At 53.6% G+C, this 23019-nt stretch overlaps 2 protein-coding genes across 2 annotated transcripts in view; both read left to right on the top strand.

The window, feature by feature from the left end:
• SEMA3E (semaphorin 3E) overlaps positions 1-11156 on the top strand; it is a 32142-nt gene extending 20986 nt beyond the window's left edge. Inside the window, exons 8-16 of the mRNA XM_070754931.1 lie at positions 604-673; positions 1537-1681; positions 2161-2383; positions 3450-3544; positions 4179-4220; positions 7628-7794; positions 8143-8210; positions 8794-8933; positions 9829-11156. Of these exons, the coding sequence (XP_070611032.1) occupies positions 604-673; positions 1537-1681; positions 2161-2383; positions 3450-3544; positions 4179-4220; positions 7628-7794; positions 8143-8210; positions 8794-8933; positions 9829-10284 (1406 nt within the window). The 3' untranslated portion in view covers positions 10285-11156. The remainder of the gene's footprint in view (positions 1-603; positions 674-1536; positions 1682-2160; positions 2384-3449; positions 3545-4178; positions 4221-7627; positions 7795-8142; positions 8211-8793; positions 8934-9828) is intronic.
• The window catches only part of PCLO (piccolo presynaptic cytomatrix protein), a 93292-nt gene continuing 81044 nt past the window's right edge, over positions 10772-23019 (top strand). The window contains exons 1-2 of the mRNA XM_070754676.1: positions 10772-11260; positions 18182-18408. Coding sequence (XP_070610777.1) covers positions 10772-11260; positions 18182-18408 — 716 coding nt within the window. The remainder of the gene's footprint in view (positions 11261-18181; positions 18409-23019) is intronic.

The following is a 23019-nucleotide window of genomic DNA, read 5'->3' as shown; positions in this document are numbered from 1 at the left end:
GCTCAGAGTGGGAAGGGCAGAGGGGAAGCCCCCCCCCCGCAGGGGCTGCAGATCAATTCGTTTGTTTTATTTGACTTCTGTGCCGCCCAACCTTGAAGGGCTCCCCCCCCCCGAAGATGGAGGGTGGGTGCTTGGGATTGAAATAATCCCCCCCCCCCGGCCCTTTAATGTCCTGTAAATAGGCAACACAATTTCACCTGCAGCATGGGGGGGGGGCAAGTTTCACACGTTGGATAATAATGTCCCCGTCCCTGTCGCCCCCCCCCCCCTTGGTTTTGGCCGAGCGTTGTGTGGGGAGGGGGCCAGTGGGGCTGTTCCCACAAACGTCCGGTGGAACTAAACCCCAGTTTAGAGCTCTGAACTTTTTCTTCCAGTTCAGCATCACAGGGGGGGGGGGGTTGCAGGGGGGGGGGGCTGGGTTCATTAACTACTCACAGCCGTCATAAATCTCCTTGCAGCTCCAACAGAACCGGGGGCTGACACGGCACCAGGCCCAAATCATCTCCCTTGTATAAAGGAACCGTCTGTGTCATTTGTTTTTAAAAACACCTTAATTCTGGTGGGAGTAAAACTGCCCCCCCCCCCGTGTTTCCCCTCGTGCAGAGGACGTGTTTCTGCTCCAGACTCGGGACAACAAAAACCCGGTGATATTTGGGCTCTTTAACACTACCAGGTAGGCAGGTGTGATGTGGGGGGGGGTGTCGGGTGTGGGTGTGTCACGGAGACCCTGGTGTTCAGGCCACGAGTCCCCCCCCTTTCCCCCCCCCCTCTATGCCCTGTTAGAGACACCAAGGGGGCAGGGAGGTGATAGCAGGAAGAATGAGCCACGGAAGGGTGGACGTTGGGCGAAATAGCTCCCAGTCTGTGGGCAGCGTCTCGTCCCCTGGAGGTGGGGCCCCGGAGGGTCCAGGCGGGACTTTCTCTGCAGGGGATCCGAGATCCCAGCCAGGCCTTTCGTGTCAGAAGAAGAGGAAGGGGTGGATGTAGGCGCAGGCGTGGGGCGGGATGCCCCTGTTGGCCCCCGCCTCTCTCCTCCCCAGAGGAAAGCCCCCAGGCCATGATGGACTCTTCCTTCGAAACTCTCTGGAACTGTTTGCGTGGGAGCCCAACACTGTGGCCGGAGGATTGGATGGCGGCTGCCTGAAGAAGCCATCCGGGACTGGGAAACACCCCCCACACCCCCGTTGTGCTTGCTCACGGCTCCTGGCCCCCCTCCGTTCCCACCATGGAGGCCCCCTGGACACCACGGGAGGGGGCTCCCGCTCTCTCCCTTCCCAGGAGGCCTGGGCAAGAGCAAACACCACCACCCTGGGGTTGGGGGGGGGGTGAAGACAGGGGAGAAGGCCATGGTGCAAGGACCGGCCCTTCCATGAGGGGCACAAGGAGACTCGATCGAGGGGGGAGGGACACGGAGAAAGGGAGAGAGATGTGCAGGGGGGGAATGAATCCCCCTCCCCACAAAGTGGCAACCGCAGGCTTCCCGTGAAGAAGAACCTTTTTGGGGAATCGTGACCTTCCGCCCTTCCTGCCTTGCAGCAACATCTTCCAGGGTTACGCGGTCTGCGTCTACCACATGGCCAGCATCCGGGCGGCCTTCAATGGGCCCTATGCACACAAGGAAGGGCCCGAGTACCACTGGTCTGCCTACGAGGGCAAGGTGCCCTACCCGAGGCCCGGATCGGTGAGTCTTACGCCCCCCCTGACACACACACACCCCAGTGGAGGCTGCTGGGCCTTGCGAGGGGGGCACGTTTGAGCCCCTCGGCCCTCATCCACGGAGCCTCCACTGGCCTTGCAAGCCGGGCCTTGTGGCCGCAGGGAGAAGCCCCACTGGGCAGCGGCGTAGTCTGACGTTTGGTTCGTGTTCTCTTTCAGAGGAAAAGTGTGAAACGCCATTGACCCTTTATTCAACCAGCCCCCATTCTTCACGAGACCTGGAGATTGATTTGTCTCCTTTATTGATCGTTCTCCCAGTTGACCCCCAGGAAAGCCGAGGGAGGCTCTCTCCCCTTCTTTGTTTCGATTCAGGGCCACTGTTTTTCCTACTTAGAAAGGGAGACCAGCAGCGCCCCCTAGAGTCTGGGATGACTCCCACGCCTGCGCAGGGGGACCTTCCCCTTAATGGGGGGAACCTTCTCACATCCCCTCTTGGTTTGGCAGTGTGCCAGCAAGGTGAACGGGGGCCTGCACGGGAGCACCAAGGACTACCCGGACGAGGCCATCCGCTTCGCTCGAAGCCACCCGCTGATGTACCAGACGGTCCGGCCGGTGCACAAGAGGCCGGTCCTGGTGAAGACGGACGGCAGGTACGGGCTGAAGCAAATAGCCGTCGACCGAGTGGAAGCGGAAGACGGCCAGTACGATGTCTTGTTTATCGGGACAGGTAAGAGGAAATGGGGGGGTTCAAACTTTACACTCCCGGCCAGGGTGTGGTGGACTCCGGGCTCCTGCCCTGCCGCCACCCATGCCGCTTGGTGCCTGAGGCCAAAGGCTCCTGGTTGCTTAGATCCCCCGCCAGGGATGGTTCCTCCTCCTTCCCAACTGCCCCACCTCGCAAGAGGAGCGAGTCCTGACTTGGTGCCTGGTCAGCAGGGACGACGATGTCCGTTCAGCCTTTGGAGAATTGCGTGATGGCGCCCTTTCCCACCAGAGATCCTCCCCTGCCCCCTTCCCCACCGGAGCCTCCCCTGGACCTTCCCTGGCCAGCAGGGCCCCTATCCTCCATCCCGGTGGGTCTGCGGTGGTCGGCAGCTCCTCCGCTTTTCCCTCCGTGGCGAGTGTGTGTCTGCCACAGGCTGCGAACACTGCCCACCTTAGAAAGGTGGTCAGGTCCAGATTGCCAGTTTGGCCTCAGTTTTTTTTAAAAACTCTCATCACACGAATATTATTCCACTTGAAGGTCCCCCCTGCCAGAAGTTCCACGGGGCCCACTCAAGGGAGAGTCTGGGAGGGTCCGTGGCAGTTGGACCTGTTTAGACTGTCAACTCTCTCTATAAATATATACATATATATATAGGAAGGCGTATTTAAGGGTCAGGTGGGCCCAGCCCCTGTTCCGGGTCAAAGAGAGGCTCCGGGGAAGGAGCGGCCCTTCCTCCAGGCACCCCCCCCCCTGCCCTGCAACACACACACACACCCTTCTTCCGGCTCCTTCCCCCTCCCCATTGCCCCCCCTCCAAAGCCAGCTGTGTGTGTGGGAAATTGAGCTTTCTGCAACAACCACAACAAAACAATGGGAGACCGTGTGAGTAAATGGCCACTGAATGGGACCCCCCCCCTTCCGTCCCACTCTGTTCACCTTGGAACTTGTGAAGGCCCCTCGATGGGGTTCCTGTTTCTGATCCCTTGGGTTTAGGCTCCCTGATCTTTGAGTGACTTGCAGACTTAAGGGCTGGCCTGTCAGGTTGGGACGTCTTCATCTCGAGTGACGGGCGTCTCTCCCGCTCCAGATACGGGCATCGTCCTGAAAGTGATCACCATCTACAACCAGGACAGGGCGGAGTCCATGGAGGAGGTGGTGCTGGAGGAGCTGCAGGTGTTCAAAGTAAGGGGACCCCCCACCCCCCCACCGGCACTTCCACACACGGGGGACACGCCTGTCACACACACACACACTCCTCCTGGCACGGGGCGGCCTGCTACACTCACTCGCTCGCCCACGGGCCACTTCTTTAGGCTGCTTGTCCACGACTCCTTTAGACCACTGTAATGAACCCCACGTGGGGCTCCCCTTGGAGATTATACAGGCTCTGTGCGTGTGTGTGTGTTAGATTTTGCTTCCTGCCACGGTGCTTGTGGGAATCCTACTTTCAGGGCCAACGGTGCTCAGCCTGTCTGGATTCCATGGGGAAACGGGCCCCCTTCCTCCCAGCCGGGACGGGCAGCCGGGATGGGCAGCCGGAGCCACTCCCAGCACTCTCGGAGCTCTTTGGGTGACCCCTCCCGTCCCTGCTTTGCCCATTCGTTCTGGTGTCACTCGAAGGAAGCTGGCAGGGACGGTGCCAGGGGCCACGCGTTGGCTCTGGGTGGAGGGGGCTTTGGGTGGGCTGCAGGAGAATGGCCGGAGGGCCGGAAGATTCCTAAGCACAGAATGTGCCGTTCCCGGGCGGCAGGTAGTGGCTCTCTTAAGTGCAGGCGTGGCCCCCTTTTCTAATGAAGACCCCTCTCTTCCCCTTCAGGTGCCAGCCCCCATTGTTTTCATGGAAATTTCTTCCAAAAGAGTAAGTGTCCCTCAGTCCTCTCAGGTGGACCTTCACAGGTAATGAAACGCTTGTCCTGGGCTGATCGGGACCCCCGGCCCAAGGGAGAGGAGCCCAAGGCGGCCATTCTGAGTCCCGCGACCTCCTCCTCCTCCGCAGAGAGAGCCCTGCCAGTCCAGGGGCTCCCGTGACGGGGCGTTGGCTTTTCTCAGGCCGGCCCAGCCTGGCTTGAGCAGAGGAGAGAGGCAGGGCTTCTCCCCAGGCGCAGGTTCTCAGGGGAGGGTGTCCCAAAGGATGACCGACCCCTTCAGGGCGTAGGGTGGCCTGCCTTAAAATACTGTTTCCTGTCTTGTTCATCAAAGAGAAATCAGCCCACAATCCCTCCACCAAGACTCTGAGTTCCAGTCCCACCTTAGGCGCCAAACTAGCCGGTTGACCTTGGGCCAGTCAGTCTCTCCCAGCCCTAGAAAGCGGGCCAGGGTCAACCACTTGTGGAAAAACCTGCAGCCAAGGAAACTCCAGGAACCTGTCCGGGCAGCTGCCGAGAGTCCAGACTAGCTCAAAGGCCTGAAGCCTGAACCTTAGAGACGCCCACTTACTACTAGTAGTATCTTTATGCCCAGCTGGTTTACAGATCAGTTCAATTCAGTCGTATTCACTTCAGTGGCCCTTGTGTGCAATGCACACAGTCCACAACTTGGGCGTCCTCCTCAACCCACAGCTCACATTAGAGAACCATCTTTCGGCTGTGGCAAGGGGGGCGTTTGCCCTTCATGGCATTGGACCAGAATATCTCCGGGACCCCCTTCTGCCGCACGAATCCCAGCAACTGGTTAGGTCCCACAGAGTTAGTTTGTTTGTTTGTTTATTTATTTATTTATTTATTTATTTATTTATTTTGTCCAATACACAATGCGGGTTTTAGTGAGTATATATCTATATACACATAGTAAAATACATGATGAAGGTTATAGAGGAGATACTCATAGTAAAATATATCTAACAAATAATAGAAAAGAAGATATAGGAATAGAATATATAGAGTATATAGAATATAGGAATAGAATATATATATAAATAAATAAATAAATATATACAGATACATATATATATATGTAGATTGTTCTGAGTTCGGGTTTTGCCCTGTGTAATGTTTTGCATGTCTATGCGACGTTTCGGCGAAATCACATTCACCATCTTCAGGCTGAGGTTCCAATCTTTGTGTTGTTGTAAATGGAATGTTAGCAACTGACATTTCTTCCTAGTATGTAGTGTGGGGGTGGAGATTTGTTTTGAATGTAGCAAATAGATTGGGTGATAATGTTTCAGTGATCTGATTGGTTGGTGTAATCATAGTTATTAGAAGGAATGACATGGAGATTTTTTATGAAGTGTTTTGTTTAAGGCTGATTTCCAAATATAAAATTCTAAAATCATAATTATTAGAAGGATTGACATGCTGATTATTATGAAGTGTTTATTTTGTTTAAGGCTGGTTTCCAAATCTCTGGCAGGCGGGAGGTATCATCTCTTTTATTTAGACAAAGGGGTCTCCTCTCAATTTCGATAGCTTCTAGAGAAATTCTTCTATATAAATTCTCTGTTTTGTGGAGTAATTTAGTTTTTTCAAAGTCAATTTCGTGCCCTGTTTTTTTAATGTGCTGGACAAGGGAGGAGGTCTTTTCTTGTTTTTTGACTGCATTCACATGTTCTGCTATGCGTTGGCTCACTCTTCGGTTAGTTTGTCCAATGTATGTGGCTGCACATGTTTTGCAGGGGATTTCATAGATTCCTTGGTATTCCAATTGGATTTTATCTTTGGGGCTCCTTAGGATATTAGATATTTTTTGATTAGTGCAAAATGAGGTTTTGATGTTATGTTTGTGCAGAATTTTACTAATTTTATCCGTGGTGCCTTTGATGTAAGGAAGGATGGTGGTGCCATTGTCCTGTTCTTGATCTTGTTTTTTGGGGGGTGTCTCTTTATTGATTAGGTTTGTTATTGTTTTCTCTTTGAATCCATTAGAAATTAGTACATCTTTGAGTTTGTTCAATTCAGTTTTTAAGTGCTCATGGTCAGCTAAGCGTTTGGTTCTGGTGATGAGAGTTTTGGCCACTGAGGTGATTTGTGCGGGGTGGTGGTGTGAGTGTGCATTTAGATAACGGTTGGTATGGGTTTTCTTTTGGTAGATAGTATGTCCTAGGCTGCCATTGGGTTTTTTATAGACCAGTACATCTAGAAAGGGAAGTTGATCATTGATTTCTGTTTCCATAGTAAACTGTATTTTGGGGTTTACTATATATATATATATATACACACACACACACATATATATATATATACACATATACATATATATATAGGAATAGAATATATCAATGAAAGAATAGAAGAAGAGATATAGGAGATATAGGAGAGTAATAGGACAGGGGACGGAAGGCACTGTAGTGCACTTGTACTCGCCCCTTAAGTTGGCCTTCTCCGGGTCCTGTCAACGAAACAATGTCGTCTGCGGGACCCAGGGGAAGAGCCTTCTCTGTGGTGGCCCCGGCCCTCTGGAACCTGCCTTTTGTAAACTCCTTAAAACCCACCTCTGCCATCAGGCATGGGGGAATTGAGACATCTCCCCCAGGCCTATACAGTTTATGCATGGTATGGTTGTGTGTATGTTTTTTGCTTTTTAATAAGGGGGTTTTAGTGATTTTCAATTATTAGATTTGTTATACATTGTTTTATTGTTGTTGTGAGACGCCCCGAGTCTATGGAGAGGGACGGCATACAAATCTAATTAATGATGATGATGATGATGATGATGCGGGGGCTACTTCCGTACTGCCCCTTGTAAGGTCATATTTGCCGCTCTCTCGTTTTCCTTCCGCTCTTTCGTTGCTGCAGTGCAACCAAAGAGGCCACACATAAAATGGATTTTCAGGGAGTGGTCTAGAATGTTCTAGAATACTCACGTAGAGTTGTGTTCTACTTTGCAGAGAAGTGTTCAGATACATGCTTGCTTCTCTCCCTCTGTGTGTGTGTGTGTGTGTGTGTGTGTGTGCACATACAGTAGATGCGTGTGTGACTGTGTACCTAGTGCTCGAAACAAGCCGTGCCCGATTGCCTTCAATGGCTACGCGAGAGGCCCCTTTTGGCCAGAGGCTCCCCCTCCCCTTCCTCTTCTGCAATACGAAGGGTGCTGGAGGGAGCCTAGCGGCCTCCCTCCCTCTTCCTTTCGGTCTCCAGGCGGAGTGTCGGCCCCCAAACCAAACACGACCCTGTTCCCCCAGGCATAAGAATGGCGGGAGGCGGTCACTTTCACCCCGTGTGTTTGCCGTATGCCGCCTTTCCTTGGAGGCCCTGGACGGTCAGCCCAGAGGAGGAGCGGCCCCCACTCCCTGGAGACGCACTTACGCGGGCTGTGCTTCCCTCCCAGCAACAGATCTACGTTGGGTCGGAGTCTGCCGTCGCCCAGGTCAAGTTCCACCAGTGCGACATGTACGGCTCGGCCTGTGCCGACTGCTGCCTGGCGAGGGATCCCTACTGCGCCTGGGACGGGACCTCCTGCTCCAGATACTACCCCACAGGGACGCAGGCCAAAAGGTAAGAAGCCGGCTGGGCCTGTGGAAGGACAAACGCTGCTGCCCTCGGGGGCGCCCTCCGCCCGCTTCCTTCCAGCGTCTGTCCAGTGACCGTGAGTCCCCCCTTCCTTGGTGGACGGGCGGTGGTCCCTGGGGGAAGTCCCGGATTGACCGATGGGGGCGAACTAGACGGTGTCCTCTAGTGACCCCCTTTCTGGTCAAGGGCCATGAAACAGCTGCGCCCTGGTAACGAACTTAGCCCATTTTCCAGATTCACAACACGTGGAAGCAAATTGCAAATTGTATTTGGAGTCTTTGGAGACGGGCAGCATACAAATCTAATACACTATAACTCTTTCCTTCTGCTCAGGCGCTTCCGTAGGCAAGACGTCCGTCACGGCAACGCAGCGCAGCAGTGCTCCGGCCAGCAGTTGCTAGGTAAGGAGTCCTCCCCTGAGCCTAAGTGGGGGCGATGGTGGGGGTGGATGCTGGCCGCAGGCGGAGGGCAGCGCCAGGTGGCATCCGCAGAGGGGGTTGGCATCAGGGCCACGGGAAGCGTTGTGGGGGGACGGGACGGGTGGGCCTCCTTAGAACCACCCCACGGCCATTGGGGTGGGCTTCCTACTCCCGGTTCCTGTGCCAGGCAGGGGAGACCAAGGGCCTCCGCTTAACGTTGCGGCCGGTACGGGTGGTAGCCTGGCTAGCCCCAACTCGGACGTTATGTGCAGTGGGGGGGAGGGGGCAGGGCAATGTCTGCCGATAGGATTTTCTCTGGATTCCGTGACAGGAGACAAGCGTCTAGGCAGAGCAGCTGTGCGAATGGGCTCGTGGTTTTTATATATATATATATATAAATCCCCAAATAGAAGAACATCTTGGTGGCTGCCTGGAGGACGGAAGCCCCTCCTAGTGGAAGGCTGAGTGGCCATCTGAGGAGGGGGCCGGTCTTCCTTTGCACCCTGTCTGTCTTGTCTGGTGGGGGCCCCGGGTGCTGCTGATGACCGTCCCTTCCCGTCCGCAGGAGACGCCTCGGGCCAGGCGGAGGAGCGGCTGGTGTACGGCATCGAGCGCAACAGCACCCTCCTGGAGTGCGTCCCCAGGACCCTGCAGGCCAAAGTCGTCTGGCGGGTGCAGAGAGCGCACGACGGCCGGAAGGAAGAGGTACCCTGCCCTCGCTCTCACGGGGTCTCCCTGCGCCCCCCCCCCTCCCGGTCTCCTGTGATTTTGGGCACGGGGGGGGCAGGTGCAGACGGGGGGGGGCTGTCTGTCAGAAGGCATCAGGCTGGGGGGCCCAGCAGCCTCAGGTGTCCACACCAGGTGCTGCTCCTCTGCCCTCCCACCAAGGCCCCTCCCCTTTGCCCCCCCCACTCCCCTTCCATGCCCCCCCATTCCCCCCATTACCCACGTTCCCCCCCAGGCCCTGGGTTCTGTTCCATGAAATGCTGTCCGTGAAGGGGGCGTTATGGGCCCCCGGTTGGTGCCACTGAGTTCGGATCACGCCTCCACCCCCCTTTCCCCCCACAGATATAGTTTCAACTATTGTTCCCCGTAGCTGACCGAACCTAAGGAGCCACAAGTGTGTGTGTGTGTGTGTGTGTGTGTGTGTGTGTGTGTGTGTGAAGCCTTCCGAAGGGGACAGAGATCATTCAGGCCCCTTTCTGGAGAATGGCTGACACGGACCCCCAGATCGGCTACAACCTCACCTGCTTTTTAAACAAGCTAAGAAGTTAAATTCTTCCCACCCCCCACCTTGAGGGCAGTTCCTAAACCGAGAGGATGTTCGGGGGGGGGACGGGGGCTGCAAGTAAACCAGCAGCAGTAACGAAGCCTCCGAATCTTGTGCCTCAAGTTCTTTGAATTTAACTTCCCTGAATTTCATTCCAAATGTGACGTGTGTCCGACTCTCCCTCCAAACCCAGTCCTGTTACGGCAGAGTCTGACATTATTCCCACCACCCCAGTGGCCCCGGTCCGACCTTTGGAAGCACACAAACAAGGGAGCCGCCCCCCCCCCCCTGCAGAAGGTGACGGCACTTTCCCCTCCGGCCCCCACGCAGGTGAAGGCGGGCGAGCGGATCCTGAAGATGGACATCGGCCTGCTGTTCCTGAGGCTGCACCGGACGGACGCCGGGACGTACCTCTGCCAGACGGAGGAGCACAGCATCGTCCACACGGTGAGGAAGATCAGCCTGGAGGTGGTGGAGGAGGAACGCCTGGACGCCCTCTTCGGCAGGGACTACGAGGAGGAGCCGGCTCAGAGAAGGCCCTGCCCGGCCCCCGGCGGCCTCGCCCACGGGTGGAAGCCCTGGTACAAGGAGTTCCTCCAGCTCGTCGGCTACAGCAACTTCCAGCGGGTGGAGGAGTACTGCGAGAAAGTCTGGTGCTCGGAGAGGAGGCGCAAGAGGCTGAGGGGGGCGCCCTCCAAGTGGAAGTACGCCCACCCCCAAGAGAGGAAGGCCCGCCCGAGGCCGGAGCACAACAGGGTCCCCAGGCAGACCCGGGCGGGCTCCTGATGGGGGGGAGGGGGAGAACCAACCCCCGAAACAGTACAGCCCCCCCCTCCCCTCCCCCACCACTCGCCCAAACTAAATGGGTCCGGGGGCCCTTGGCAGTGCTTGGACCCAGGACTGAAGAGGTGCTGACACGCCTCTAGCCAGTTCTATACTTGACGTCTATTTAGATGCTGTTTTTAAAGGTTGAATTTTAATTGTATCATTAGGAATCAAGGTTCAATTGAAAGACAACCTGACAATCTTCAGCACTTGGTCCAATCAACCATGGACCTGCTTGGGCTGCATATTTTAGTGTATTTGGGGGTATTTAAGTGAATTCCGGTTGCTGATGTTTTGATAAGCAAAGCGATGGTAAATCCTATCGTTTGGGGTTATTTTTTTCTTCATTTCAAACATATAACAAGCTATGATTGAATTTCATGTGGCCTCTTCTCCTAAAGCCTCGTTCTAAATTCTAGAAATTTTTCAGTTTTCACTTCTGAAAAGCATGTTTCTAATTCTTGCTGGGTTTGCATCTGTGAGGGCCTGGAAGGAGAGGAGACGTGAGCGGGAAGAGGCCAAACCACCACCCATAAAGGCCGAAAAAGAAATTAAAAGCCAGACGATCTGTGCAGGAGCCAACGAGAAGAAGCCCCTTCCTGGAAAGGAACTCCGCATTGGCCGGCCCCGTAGAACATTTGCGGAAGGGGTTTTCCTGAACCCGGGACCCAACTCCTCCCCGGGTGGCTTCCGTGGGCCGAGGGGGGCAGCGGAGGGTCCCAGGTGCATCCTGTGGGCATCGCTGGGCAACTCAAGGCTACAAAACAAGGCTCTCAGGATCAGCCGCGTGGGTGAATATGATGCACGTATTAAAAAAGAAAACAAGGCTGCCAGTTCTATCATCTCCGTGTTTCCTCCCTTCTCGGTCTCTTCCCACCACAAAGGGCACTTTGCGCCAGGCAGGACGCCCGCTTGGGAGGGTCAGTGCGGGTCAGAGGTCAGCGGGAGCGCCTGCCGTCGATGGCCGCACTTGGTGTGGTTTCCGCCGGCTTCCCAACTGCGGCCCAGGCGCCTCTTCCCCTCCATGGGCCGAGAGACCCATATCTACGCTGGGAGGGAGGGGAGGGAGGGGCCCACTGCGAACACACAATCCTCACGGCAAGAAGAAGGCGCATAGCCCCCCCCCCTCACACACACACATGGGTCAGCCCCATTGAATGTGGGGCCTCCCGACGGATGTGGCAGTGATTGAGAAATGCTCTTCAATCCTTGGATTGGGGCGACAGCTGAATTGACTGTTTCAAGGGAGCCATTGATCCTCTGAATGACCCGTATCAGCTACAAATGGGCAGGGCACCAAAAGCCCCACTGGGCGGGGCCACGCAAAGGTCCCCCCGTGGGTGAGAATGGACGACTCCGGACGTGAGTTACTTCTCGGCATCTGCGTGCTGGGCAAGACGTTTCTTCCGGCAGCGCCAACCGCGGACTGATGCGCCAGCCCTTTCCTCCTCCGCTTGGGCCCCCTCCCCGACTGGACCTGCCCCTCCCTGACCTCGTTCTGCCCATGGGCCTCCTGCCCCCACTCCCCCAACGCCCTCTGCCGCCAGGCTGGGCTCTCCGGCTCCTGAGAGGTCCTAACTGGAGTGGCCCCCAGGGTCCAGGCAGCCCTCCCTCCCGGTAGAGCATGTGAGAGAGGTCAGCGCAGTGGAAGCCCTTGGAGTGACCCCTCCCAGCCTGCTCTGCCCGTGCCCACGTCCAGTGGCCGCTCTTGGGGGGCGCCTCTCCTCTGGGGCTGGGGCCTTGGGACCCCCTCCGGAGGGAGACGGCCGCTAGCCAGGTGCTCCTCGGGTCTTGGGTGGGTTTCGGAGGAAGGGGCCTCCTTTCTGCTCCACCGATCGTTGCTGGAGGGGAAGAATTCAAGGCTCCTGTTTCCCAAGGGTCAAAACCGGAAGAAATGCTACAAAGGAAAGATTCACTGTGGACCATTTCGCCTTCTAGGTCAGCAGCAGGTGCTGATTGATTCATTCCAGCAGCCCTGGCAGGAAGGAAACGGCTGCTGCAATGAATGAACCGTGGGAGGGAGGCAGCATTCGCAGCTGACCCCAATGTAGAACCCGGGGGGAGGCAAACCAGGAAAGAGCTCTTTGGGCAACTGGCCCTCCTCCGCCCCCCCACCCCGAGCCGGGCCCTTTTGGGGGGCGGACTTCAGCACCCTGCCCCCATCCAGCAGGGCCTCCTTAGAGATTATCCCCAGATACAGTGGGATCACTGGGTGAACAGTGCAGTCAGGCGGTAGGGAAAGCAAGTAGGATGCTTGGCTGCATAGCTAGAGGTATCACAAGCAGGAAGAGGGAGATTGTGATCCCGCTGTATAGAGCACTGGGGAGACCCCATTTGGAATAATACTGTGTCCAGTTCTGGAGACCTCATCTACAAAAAGATATGGATCAAATTGAACAGGTCCAAAGACAGGCTACAAGAATGGTGGAAGGTCTGAAGCATAAAACGTATCAGGAAAGACTTCATGAACTCCATCTGTATAGTCTGGAGGACAGAAGGGAAAAGGGGGGACATGATCGAAACATTTAAATAGGTTAAAGGGTTAAATAAGGTTCAGGAGGGAAGTGTTTTCAACAGGAAAGTGAACACAAGAACAAGGGGGCACAATCTGAGGTCAGTTGAGGGAAAGATCAGAAGCAACATGAGAAAATATTATTTTACTGAAAGAGTAGTAGAGGCTTGAAACAAACTTCCAGCAGATGTGGTTGATCAATCCACAGGAACTGAATTGAAACATGTCTGGAATAAACCTAGATCCATCCTAAGATAAAATACAGGAGATAGTAGAAGGGCAGACTAGATGGACCAGGAGGTCCTTTTTGGCCATCAATCTTCTATGTTTCTAAATTTATGTTAAGGTTTAAGTACATATTTTCCCATTGTTCCATCTGTATAGTATAGCCAAAGTTTTTAGCTCACTTTCATACATTCTTTGACTCGTTTGTTTCAAATTTCAATGAAACGTTCCATTTTGAATTTTGTCTTATGTTCTTCAATGCCATTAGTTCTATATCTACTTTAAATCTTTCTGACGGCTGTCACCAAGGCTGGTCTTAATTCCGTTTTATATTCCCCGTGATAAAATCCCAGCCCCTTCCAATAGGTTAATCATTTATCGTTGCTTGTTATATCTCCCCTATGAAATGCTTCTTGGGCTGAGAACCACAAAGTTGCTTTTGACCACAAGTTGGGTTCACATCCATTCCATAATCTCACTGTGGCAGGACTAACAGAGGGATTTCTGAGGTCTGTGTTAACTCGGTGAGTCTATTTTGCCACAGGTATTTACGGCACTGAAATCTGAAAAGTTCTGCTTTTATTCAAAAGTATTTCTCAACAACGCCTCTTATCCAAACCAAAGAGACCATTTCAGATCAGGAAGACTTGATCCTCCCCTTTGAACTTGGGGGTTTTTCCCTGCTGTGCCGTCTTAGGGGGTCTCCTTTTGCCAACTTCCCAAAACAGCACCTGGGACGAGCTCAGCTTTGAGCCTGGGGGGGCGCCTGCTGCTTGCACCCAACCAGGGGTGGGCTGCTGCCCGAATGGGGGGGGGACACGCAGTGGGGTAGCCAAAATGGAGCTCCACCCCACAGCACCTGATCTGCACTGAAAGACGTTGGAAGGAAAAGCAGGGCCTCCTGCACCAGCCCCGCCCACAGTGGGGTAGTAAAATCTTCGGTGGCCCCTCATCAGCCCCCGACCCCTCCTTCTCTGGGCTGGAGGGCGAGACCAGCGGCATTGATCTGCTGCTTGAAACGACCCAGGGACCGTTGATGCTTCTTGTGGCCGGCTGCCACCTGCGCTCTTTCGGAGCAAGTCTATTTATAAAACTGCTCTTAATTGCGCATTACAAAACCAAAATCCACTCCAGCCTTTAACCAAGTGACCTTCTGAGCCGTGGCCCTGTGTCGGAGGGCAACAGTGAAGAAAGCATCCTCTTTCTCCTTTTTCTTAAAATATCAGGCAGATTAAGGATTATTATTCAAGGATTAATAGCAAAGCCAGAGGCTAAACCCTGATTTAAAAAATGGCATGCCAGCTAGTTTTGTTTAAAAAGATCTCAGCAGTAGATGGTCTGTAGATTTAAGAACACATTTCTTGATGTTTTCCTGCTGCTACAGGCTGGAAAATTAATTCTTCAATGGAAAGGAAAAATTAAAGTAAAAACAGGGATTCTGAGACACACACACACACACACACTTTAGACGGACGGACGGACGGCTCAGAAGGAAAGTCCCAGCAATACAAAAGGAGGCAAATAATTCCTCCATCAAAAATTATAGTGTGTAAAAATAAACTCTTTCAAATAACTAGAATCTTAGGACACAAGGTAAAAGTGTTCCCGCGTAATCTTGGTTTTCGTTTTTTTAACGAAGCATCCCGTTAAAATCCCCATTGGTGGGATTCCTACATGCCATCTGCATAAGGCACCTGTCAGATGGCACTCAGAAAATACATGAACCAGGAAGGTTTATTCAGATAAGAGTCTTAGACTTGAAAGAAAATGTATCATTGCAAGTGTACAAGCATTTTTAATGCATTTTGATTGGAAACTGATTGGAAATACTGTATGTCAAAAATGCTAATAAGCTGTCAATATATCCAGACATGGTCTCTTCTCGTCTGTGTTAGAGTCTCCTCCGTGCTGGTAAAGGCGAGTGGGGGGTGAGGCTACATGTAGGATCCTACGAGGACTCCCGTTTACTCTCTGCTGCATTGTGGGGTGAAATGATGGTTTAGACAGCGGGACTAAAACCCAGCGCCCTTTTACATTACATTCTTTTCCTTCAAGCTTTCTATATAAAATCAAAATTCTGATATAAATTTCTTGACCCAGATAAATGGATTGTTCTTATGTGGTTGATCTGGAAATGATCAGACTGTGTTTGCTTCTGAGACTCAATTCTTATGTGCTGATCCAGGGTTTAATCAGGGTTTAATCAAGGCTAGCGATTTTAGGCAAAACACAAGCCGGGGCCAAATAGACTATGTGCCTTAAGACTGTGAGTGACAGTACCTACATTGTGTAGAGTAGAAAGGGCATCGTGGTCGCATACCTTGTATAGGTGTGAAAGATGATTTAGCTAGAGGAGATTGATTTATTGGCTGCTTTACAAGCAGTTTGCTTCATAAACAGGACCGAAGAAGGTACCTGGACAGCCGCCGGTTTGGCCGAAGGACCAGATAAGGGAGGGGGCCTCATTACGGTGAGTGGTGGGGGGGTGAGTCTTCTCTCACCGTCCTGATTGTCCTTAAATGTTAAATTGCAATTCGCAGCCAAGTAGACCTCAGTGATAAAACATAAGGCGTTTCACCACTGATCCCTTCAAAATGAGAAAGAGAACCTGTCTCATTGTAACTCCAATACAACACTGTCCAGCTAATAGGCTGGACAAACACAAAGGCCTCTGGCCTCTGATGTCCCCCAACGTTGTGCACGGATTCAATTTATGCAGAGTCATAAAAGAATTATTCTGGCTCTGTTTTTTAAAAAGTGCTGACATGTTGTAAGCTGCCCTGAGTCTAAGGAGAAGGGCGGCATAATAAAATCGAATAAATAAAATCGAATAAATAAAAGAAATAAAAGAAAAACTAAGAGATGCAAAAGCATTAGTATAAGAAGGAAAAAAACCATTTCAAACCAACCTTAGGTACGTGCTGCACATTGTAGCGATGTAGAACTTCCGAACAATATCAGGTTCATTCAATATATAATGATGAATCATGATAAAAGCATAAAATGAACAATAAATCAAAACGAGACCACCTGCCTAATCTAATGCTAGGAAGGGATGGACCCCATTCGGCAGAGGGAGCGAAGCCCAGACTCTGCGCAGGGCCTTGACGTGGGGCCGAGAGGGAGGGGCTGGCCCGGGGCCTGAAGTGGGGCCACCACACCAAGCAGGCCCCCTCATCTGGCCTACTGCAAAGTGGGCCTTGAGTTTGAAAGGGAAGTAAAATGGCCCCTTGCCCGCCCATTCAGGGTGATGTCTTGGGCTCCCTCTGACCCACCTGTTCAACCCCCCCCCCAATATCCCAAGGTTATTCTCCCAGCCTGCTACAGCCACATTAAGAGGTCAAGCAAGGGGAGAAGCCGGCATTTCTGGTGCCTAGGCATCCCAGCCCCCTTCCAGCTGCAAGCAGAGACCACCACCCCCTGGGGTGGGGGGGGGCTTTGTTCAGCCCAAAAGAAATGATGACATGTCATTAGGGATCCAGACTGCAGACCCATCCCTAGCGAGGGGAACCCAAACATGGTCATTTTCTCCAAATATCTTCACTCTTTTTCAAAAGAATTGAGCCCGAGAAGACTTTGGCCTTGTGCAAGACCATTAACTACCTGGCTGGTCAGTGCAGTGGTGATGCTCTGCTCCTCAGATGGCCAATCCATCCGCTGCCCTGTACAGAGAAGTTAGTATGTATCTCAAGGTCATCTCGGGAGCTTTCCAAATGTTAGGATAACTATGGAGTGGAGCTTCTCCTTCCTCTTCCTCTCTCTCTGTCTTTTAGGACAAACAATCCACCCGAGGTTTTCCTTGGGGGGGGGGAGGTTTCCCCTACTTAGTTTTGAAGGATGCTGCAAAGAGAGTTTCCAAAGGGTCAGGACTTAACCTTCTCCCTGTTGTGAGACAGGTGTTGTGATGTGTGTGTGTGTGTGTGTGTGTGTAGGTTTCATGCTTTGGTCTTGGTCTTTCTCCTTCTACAAGTTATTTTAATGCCCATCAGACAAGGTGACCGAGATGGCACCCAGACTTGGAAATATTCTTTAAAGACGATATAAAATGCATCTTCAGGCCACTTGTAGCAAAGACATTAGGCGAAGAAAGAAGACATTAAATTTTCATGTTAATGTATTATATTGCATAAATCAATGTCTTACTGTATTGAGTAAATCAGGGTGGAGGCATCCATGGCAAGAGGGGGTCAGGACGGCAGTCACAATTGCAAGATCAAACTCCAGAATAAAAAAAATGGGCCACCTTCTCACACAACACACTTAACAAGAGAAATTGCCACTTCATTTCCAAACTAGACAAATCCAAACTGCACTGGAGCAACTGTCACTCAACTAACCCTAAACTTGGCAAACTCCGGGAAAGCCACGACCCACTGATGGGCCACGGAGGAGCAGAAGAGCCCCAGTGCCCCCTACGGCTGAGCTTCGGGGCAACTGCAGGTCACAACCCCCCCCCCCTCCTGTCCTGGCTGCCCGGCTGCCCTTCGGAAAAGCTGTGGCTGGCACGGGGCCTTCTTGCTGGCAGTCTCAGGGCCCCAAGAGAAGATGCCTGTTGGTTGATGTGAACTGGGGTCAGAATTCCCATTTTCCTGGGTTATTTCATTTCCTCCCATCCAGATGTGCAAAAACAAGACTCATGAAGTGCATTTTAAATGTAGCGACTGGTGTTGAACAGAAGCGGAGAGGGGTGGCATACAAATCTAATAAATAAATAAAATAAATAAATAAATAAATAAATAAATAAATTTAAAAAAATTAAATAAATAAATAAATAAATAAAAGCCAAGAGCGGACAACACTGCCTAGAGGGGAAGGGGGAGGAACGGGAGGGAGGCTCCCCAGGAAGGGAGGACGGCCAGAAACTGGACTCCCCAAAGGCCCTGTGGGAGCGCTGCACAAAAGACCCCCCCCCCCTTCCATGCCAGATTCCCTGTGAAGCGCTGGTCCTCAGCGGGGGAGGGGGGGCTCCCAGTTGGGGGAACTGGGGATTTGAGTGGAAATGGCTCCGGGCCTCCTCCACCCACCCACCCTCCTCCTGGGTTGCGGCTCCACAACTGAGGCTCCCGCCCCCTCTTGGGTCGCCTTCTGCTGCCCGGCCTCTTCGGGGTCTGCTGGCTGCAGCTGGGGGGGGCTGAGCGGCCTTGGGCGGGGTTCCGGAGGGGGGAGGGGCTGAGGGCGGAGGCCAACGGAGCTTTAGGCCGCTCAGCCCAGCCCGCCCTGCCCGCCTCCCAGCAGCGGCCGCAGAAGGCCGCTCCCGAGGGGGTCCCAGTCGGCCGCCGCCCTCAGAACGCAGACGAGCGCTTGGAGAGCCGCGTCGCCGGAGACGGGCAGAAGGTCGCCTGCCACCTGTGTGTGCGTGTGTGTGTGCGCGCGCGTGTGGAGGGGCCGACAGGAGGCTCCATCTCTTCCCGGGCAGCTCCAGCTCCGAGCCGAGGCGGCCTCCCCCTCTTGGTCCTTCGTCTCCCGTGGCGCGCGTCCTCCGACTGCCGGCCCTGGAGCTTCGGGGCGCCCCTTCCTCCGCTGGGAGCCTCAGCAGCCCCCCCCCGCCTCCCTCCCCGGGGCTCCCAGCCGCGCCCCGCCCCCCGAGCAAACGCCCCGCCCCCTCACTTCCCCTCCCCCCCGCCCAGGCGGCGGCAGGAGCTGGGAGCCGGCCGGCGGAACCCTCCACCCTCCCACCGGCCGGCGCATGCGCTGTGCGTGGGGAGCGGGCGGGGGGGGCAAGGCTGGGATGTTTTGCCTCTCCCTCCGCCAGCGCCGCAGCCGCAGCCCCGGAAGGCCGCCCGGCCACGCAGAGCCGCCCCCGCCCGCCCGCCGGCCATGGGCAACGAGGCCAGCCTGGAGGGCGGCGAGGGCGCGGCGGGGCCGGGCGAAGGGGGGGGCCGCTGCGGAGGAGCCGAGCCGCCTGAGCCCCGAGCACCAGCGCCGACACACCGCCGCCCTCGCCGCCGCGGGGAAGGAGACCGCCGGCCCGGAGCCCCCGCCCGCCACCAGGCACGCCCGGCCCGATGGGGAGGGGAGGGGGGCGTCGGGGGGGGGTCGCTCCGGGATGGGCCCGCCGCCCTCAGCCCTTCCCTTGGGGGGTGGGGGGAGCTCCCGGTGGGGCCCCTCAGGCGACCTCGCTCCTCCTCCGCCTCTCGCGCCCCCTCCGCGTCTTTACCGCAGCTGGAAGAGGAGCAGCTTCTGCTTCGGGGGGGCTCGATTCTCCTCCCAAAGCTCCGCAGCCCCCCCCTCCCCCCCCCCGTTTGGGAGTCGCCTCCGCTTCCCCTGCGCTTAAACCTCCCTGCCCTCGTCCCCCCCGCCCCCTGCCAAGGCGTCGCTGGTCCGGCCGGGCCCGGGCGGCTGTCCAGGGTGCTGATTCCTGCCGAGGCGGCTGGTGGCGGGCGGGGGCGATCCAAAGGCCTCACGGTCTCTTCGCCGGGATCCTTGCAGCGCTCGGCAGGCGGCGCTCAAAACCCCTCAGAAAAGGGGAGGGGGAGGGAGGGGGGTAAAGTGGGCGGAGTTGGGCCTCGCCCGCCCCGCCCCCCGCCTGTCTCCCCTCGGCCTCGGGGGAAGGGAGCCCGGGCCCCGCCGTTGCTACTCGCGCGGCCATGCCGGCCGGGAGAAGAGGGGGCCTGTTCGCGGGGGAGTGTGTGCAAGGCCCCCTCGAGTGAGCCCCGCCCGCCGCCATTGCCCCGGAGCCCCCCCTCCACCCCCGCGTGCTTGTAGCGGCGCTGGGACTGAGATCCGCCACTCGGGCCACATAAATGGCCTGAATCTGCATAAATAACCTGATTTATACCAGAAAACGATGCAGCCGTTGAAAAATGTTGGTTTACCATGACAGCGTTTGGATCTAAATGAAGGGTTTTTTCCCTACTGACACTGCACAGAATAATGTTAAGATTTTACTGCATGTGAGGATAAACAGGTCGAATCCATGTTCTCTGGAAGCCCCTGCAGCTCTTTAAAATAAATTGACCCGGTGGTATATCTGCATACTTTGCGCTAATGATGGACCCTTGGTCTTCAGCGACATTTTCTCCTTCAACTTGAATGGAATTCACTCAGTCTAAACTCTAAAGGAGCAGGTTTTATGGATTGCAAACAGTGGAAAGTGATCCCGCATAAATACTGCTTGGTTAATGTTTTGTTAGATGTACTTAATGTTTTACATGGTCTCTCAAGTCCTAGCAACTCTATGCGCGGTCCGTCCCTGGCCTACAGTTTAGGCTGAATGAGGTGGCCACCTAAACCAACAGGTATTCTGCATCCCGTTAATTGAAGCCTTGGTCATTCAATTTGTTCTACGTCCTTACTGCCACATGCCTTTCACGGTATATGTGTGTTCTTTTTATCTTGACTTAGTTGATTGGAGACTTTCCCGTTTTTGCTCCATCTTAGGTTTCTCTCTATTTACTATTTAGTCTTACTTACTACTACTAATAGTATAAACCACTTTCTAAACCATTTTTTCCTTCTTTTCTCTGTTTTCATTGAGGTTAATGTATACCTTGGCCCAGTGGTGGTGAACCCTTTTTTCCTCAAGTGCCGAAAAACTGTGTGCGCACGCTATCCATCGCACATGCGCGAGTGCCCAGACCCCCAATTCAGTGCCTGGGGAGGGCAAAAACAGCTTCTCCCACCTCCCCGGAGCCCCTCTGGAGGTCAGAAACGGCCTGTTTCCCGACTCCTGGTGGGCCCAGTGGGGTCGTGTTTCACCCTCCCCAGGCTCCAAAGGCTTCCCTGGAACCAGAGGAGGGTAAAAAGTGCCTCCTCCGTGTGCCCCCCCCCCCCCCGGGAGGCTCTCTGGAAGCCAAAAACGCCCTCCCGGAGCCTCTGTGTGAGCCAAAGCTCAGCCGGCTGGCACACACACAGGCGTCTTGGAGCTGAGCGAGGGTAACGGCTCCCGTGCCAGCAGATATGGCTCCGCGTGTCACCTGTGGCATCTGTGCCACAGGTTTGCCATCCCTGCCTTGGCCTGTCTTTTGCCATAACTCGTATCTATGCCTAAATACCTGTGGGGAGGTTGGCCTGTTTTTCTTTACTGTGTATGTTAATTAGATTTAAAGGTATGGTGTCATGGCTTACAATATTAATTTGTACCTGTATGCCAATTATCTCCAGTTGCAAAATGATTGAAGAGCAAAATCTTTCTGCCCACCCGACATTTATATAACATGAAAAAGGTGCCTCGTTTGGGGAAATTCATCCAGTGGATTAGTTATGAGGAGATGCCTTCATCTTTCTCTGACCCTGACCCAATCCCAATGTCTGTAGTGAAAAAAGGCAGGACGTACCAACGTACCCAACCCACCCGCACTCCTGCGTTGCTGCTCTTTTGGGTTCAGAGGGTCTCCCACCCAAAGGCCAACCGGCTGCTGAAAGGAAGCTCAGAAAGAGGCTCGGATTCTGCAGGCAGTGCGTCGCTCTTGCACTGGTTGGCCATAAGTTTGTCTAGCATTTAAAGATTCCATGGCCACCATCCCATAATATGGAAGTAGCGTCTGTATTTCACTGTGTGCTATATGGAGAAATATTTTGCTTTGCTTGTTCTGAATCAGCCTGCATTTGATTCATATATGTAATAGTTCGTTTTATGAGTCACTTTAATCAAAATTCAGAAACTGAACTGCAATTATATGGGACAGAATAGGGGCAGGCCCCATAGACACAGCAGATTTGCAGTAAGTGAGAGAAATCTCCCCCAAGTCAGATTCAGTTCCTGGTAACATCACAGGCATGAACATAGCTAGCAAGGAAACAGCATGAAAATTGTTTACCTCTGTAAAGGTTAAAACATTGTTTAATGCTGTAATAGCACACCAACTCTCAGACGTCATTTCTTCTAGTTCAAATCAATTAGCATTTTGCATTAGGCCCAAATCCACAGTCTTAACTGTGGTTAGTTCAAACAAGCCAGCTTTGTAAATAAAGCCAGACCTGAAGGATACTTTTCTCCATAAACTTAGTTGATCTGCCTAGTTCAAATGATACCATAGCTCTGAAAACATATCTTGAGTTTCTCCCTGCTGCAAGGAATAGAATAGAATAGATTCTGTTGCGAGTGGAGGAGTGGAGGGCTCTTCTCGTAAAGTATCTCTGGACGTTTTCTGGAGTGTTTATGTCCAAAATGCAGTGTGGGTTCTAGACAGATGAGCTGTATTGAAGGATTGGTCTAGTTAGTAGTGTGAGATTACCGTAGCACAGTGTTTCCCAACTTTTTTTGAGCCGCGGCACATTATTCACATTTACGAAATCCTGGGGAACATTGAGCGGGGAGGGGGCTAAAAAAAAGTTTGGACAAAAAAAATATCTCTCTTCCTCCCTTTTGCTCTATTTCTCTCTCCCCCCCCCTCTTTCTCTCTCTGCCTCCCTTCCTCTTTCTTTCCCCCTCTCTCTCCATCCCTCTTTGTTTCTCCCTTCCTTCCTCTTTTTTGCTCTCCTTCTCTCTCCCTCCTTCCCTCCCTCTATGTCTTTCCCTTACCCTCCTTCCCCCCTCTTTCTCTCTCTCTCTTGCTGTCTTTCTCTCTTTCTCTCTCCCCCCTCTCTCTCCCTCTCCCTTTCTCTCTTTCTCTCTTGCTATCTCTTTCTCTCTCTTGCTATCTCTCTCCCCTCTCTCTCCCACTCTCCCTCTCTCTTGCTATCTCTCTCTTTCTCTCTCTTTTTTGCTTTCTCTCCCCTCTCTCTCCCTCTCTTGCTCTCTTTCTCTCTCTTTCTCTCTATCTTTTTTGCTTTCTCTCTCTTTCTCTCCCCCCTCTCTTGCTATCTCTTTCTCTCCCTCCCTCTCTCTTTCTCTCCCTCTCTTGCTATCTCTTTCTCTCTCTTGCTATCTTTCTCTTTCTTTCTTTCTTTCTTTCTTTCTTTCTTTCTTTCTCTCTCTCTTGTACACCATGCCGCAGCAGTGGCATTGGGCAGTAGCCGTGGGGCAGCGGCAGGGTGGTCAGCTGTGAGGCAGAGCTCCGGAACGGAGGCACCAATGG

This window comes from Erythrolamprus reginae, chromosome 6 (genome assembly GCF_031021105.1).
Source record: "Erythrolamprus reginae isolate rEryReg1 chromosome 6, rEryReg1.hap1, whole genome shotgun sequence".
NCBI classification, from domain to species: Eukaryota; Metazoa; Chordata; class Lepidosauria; order Squamata; family Dipsadidae; genus Erythrolamprus; species Erythrolamprus reginae.
The sequence above is the reverse complement of the archived record's forward strand: the minus strand, read 5'-3'. Positions and strand labels throughout refer to the sequence as shown.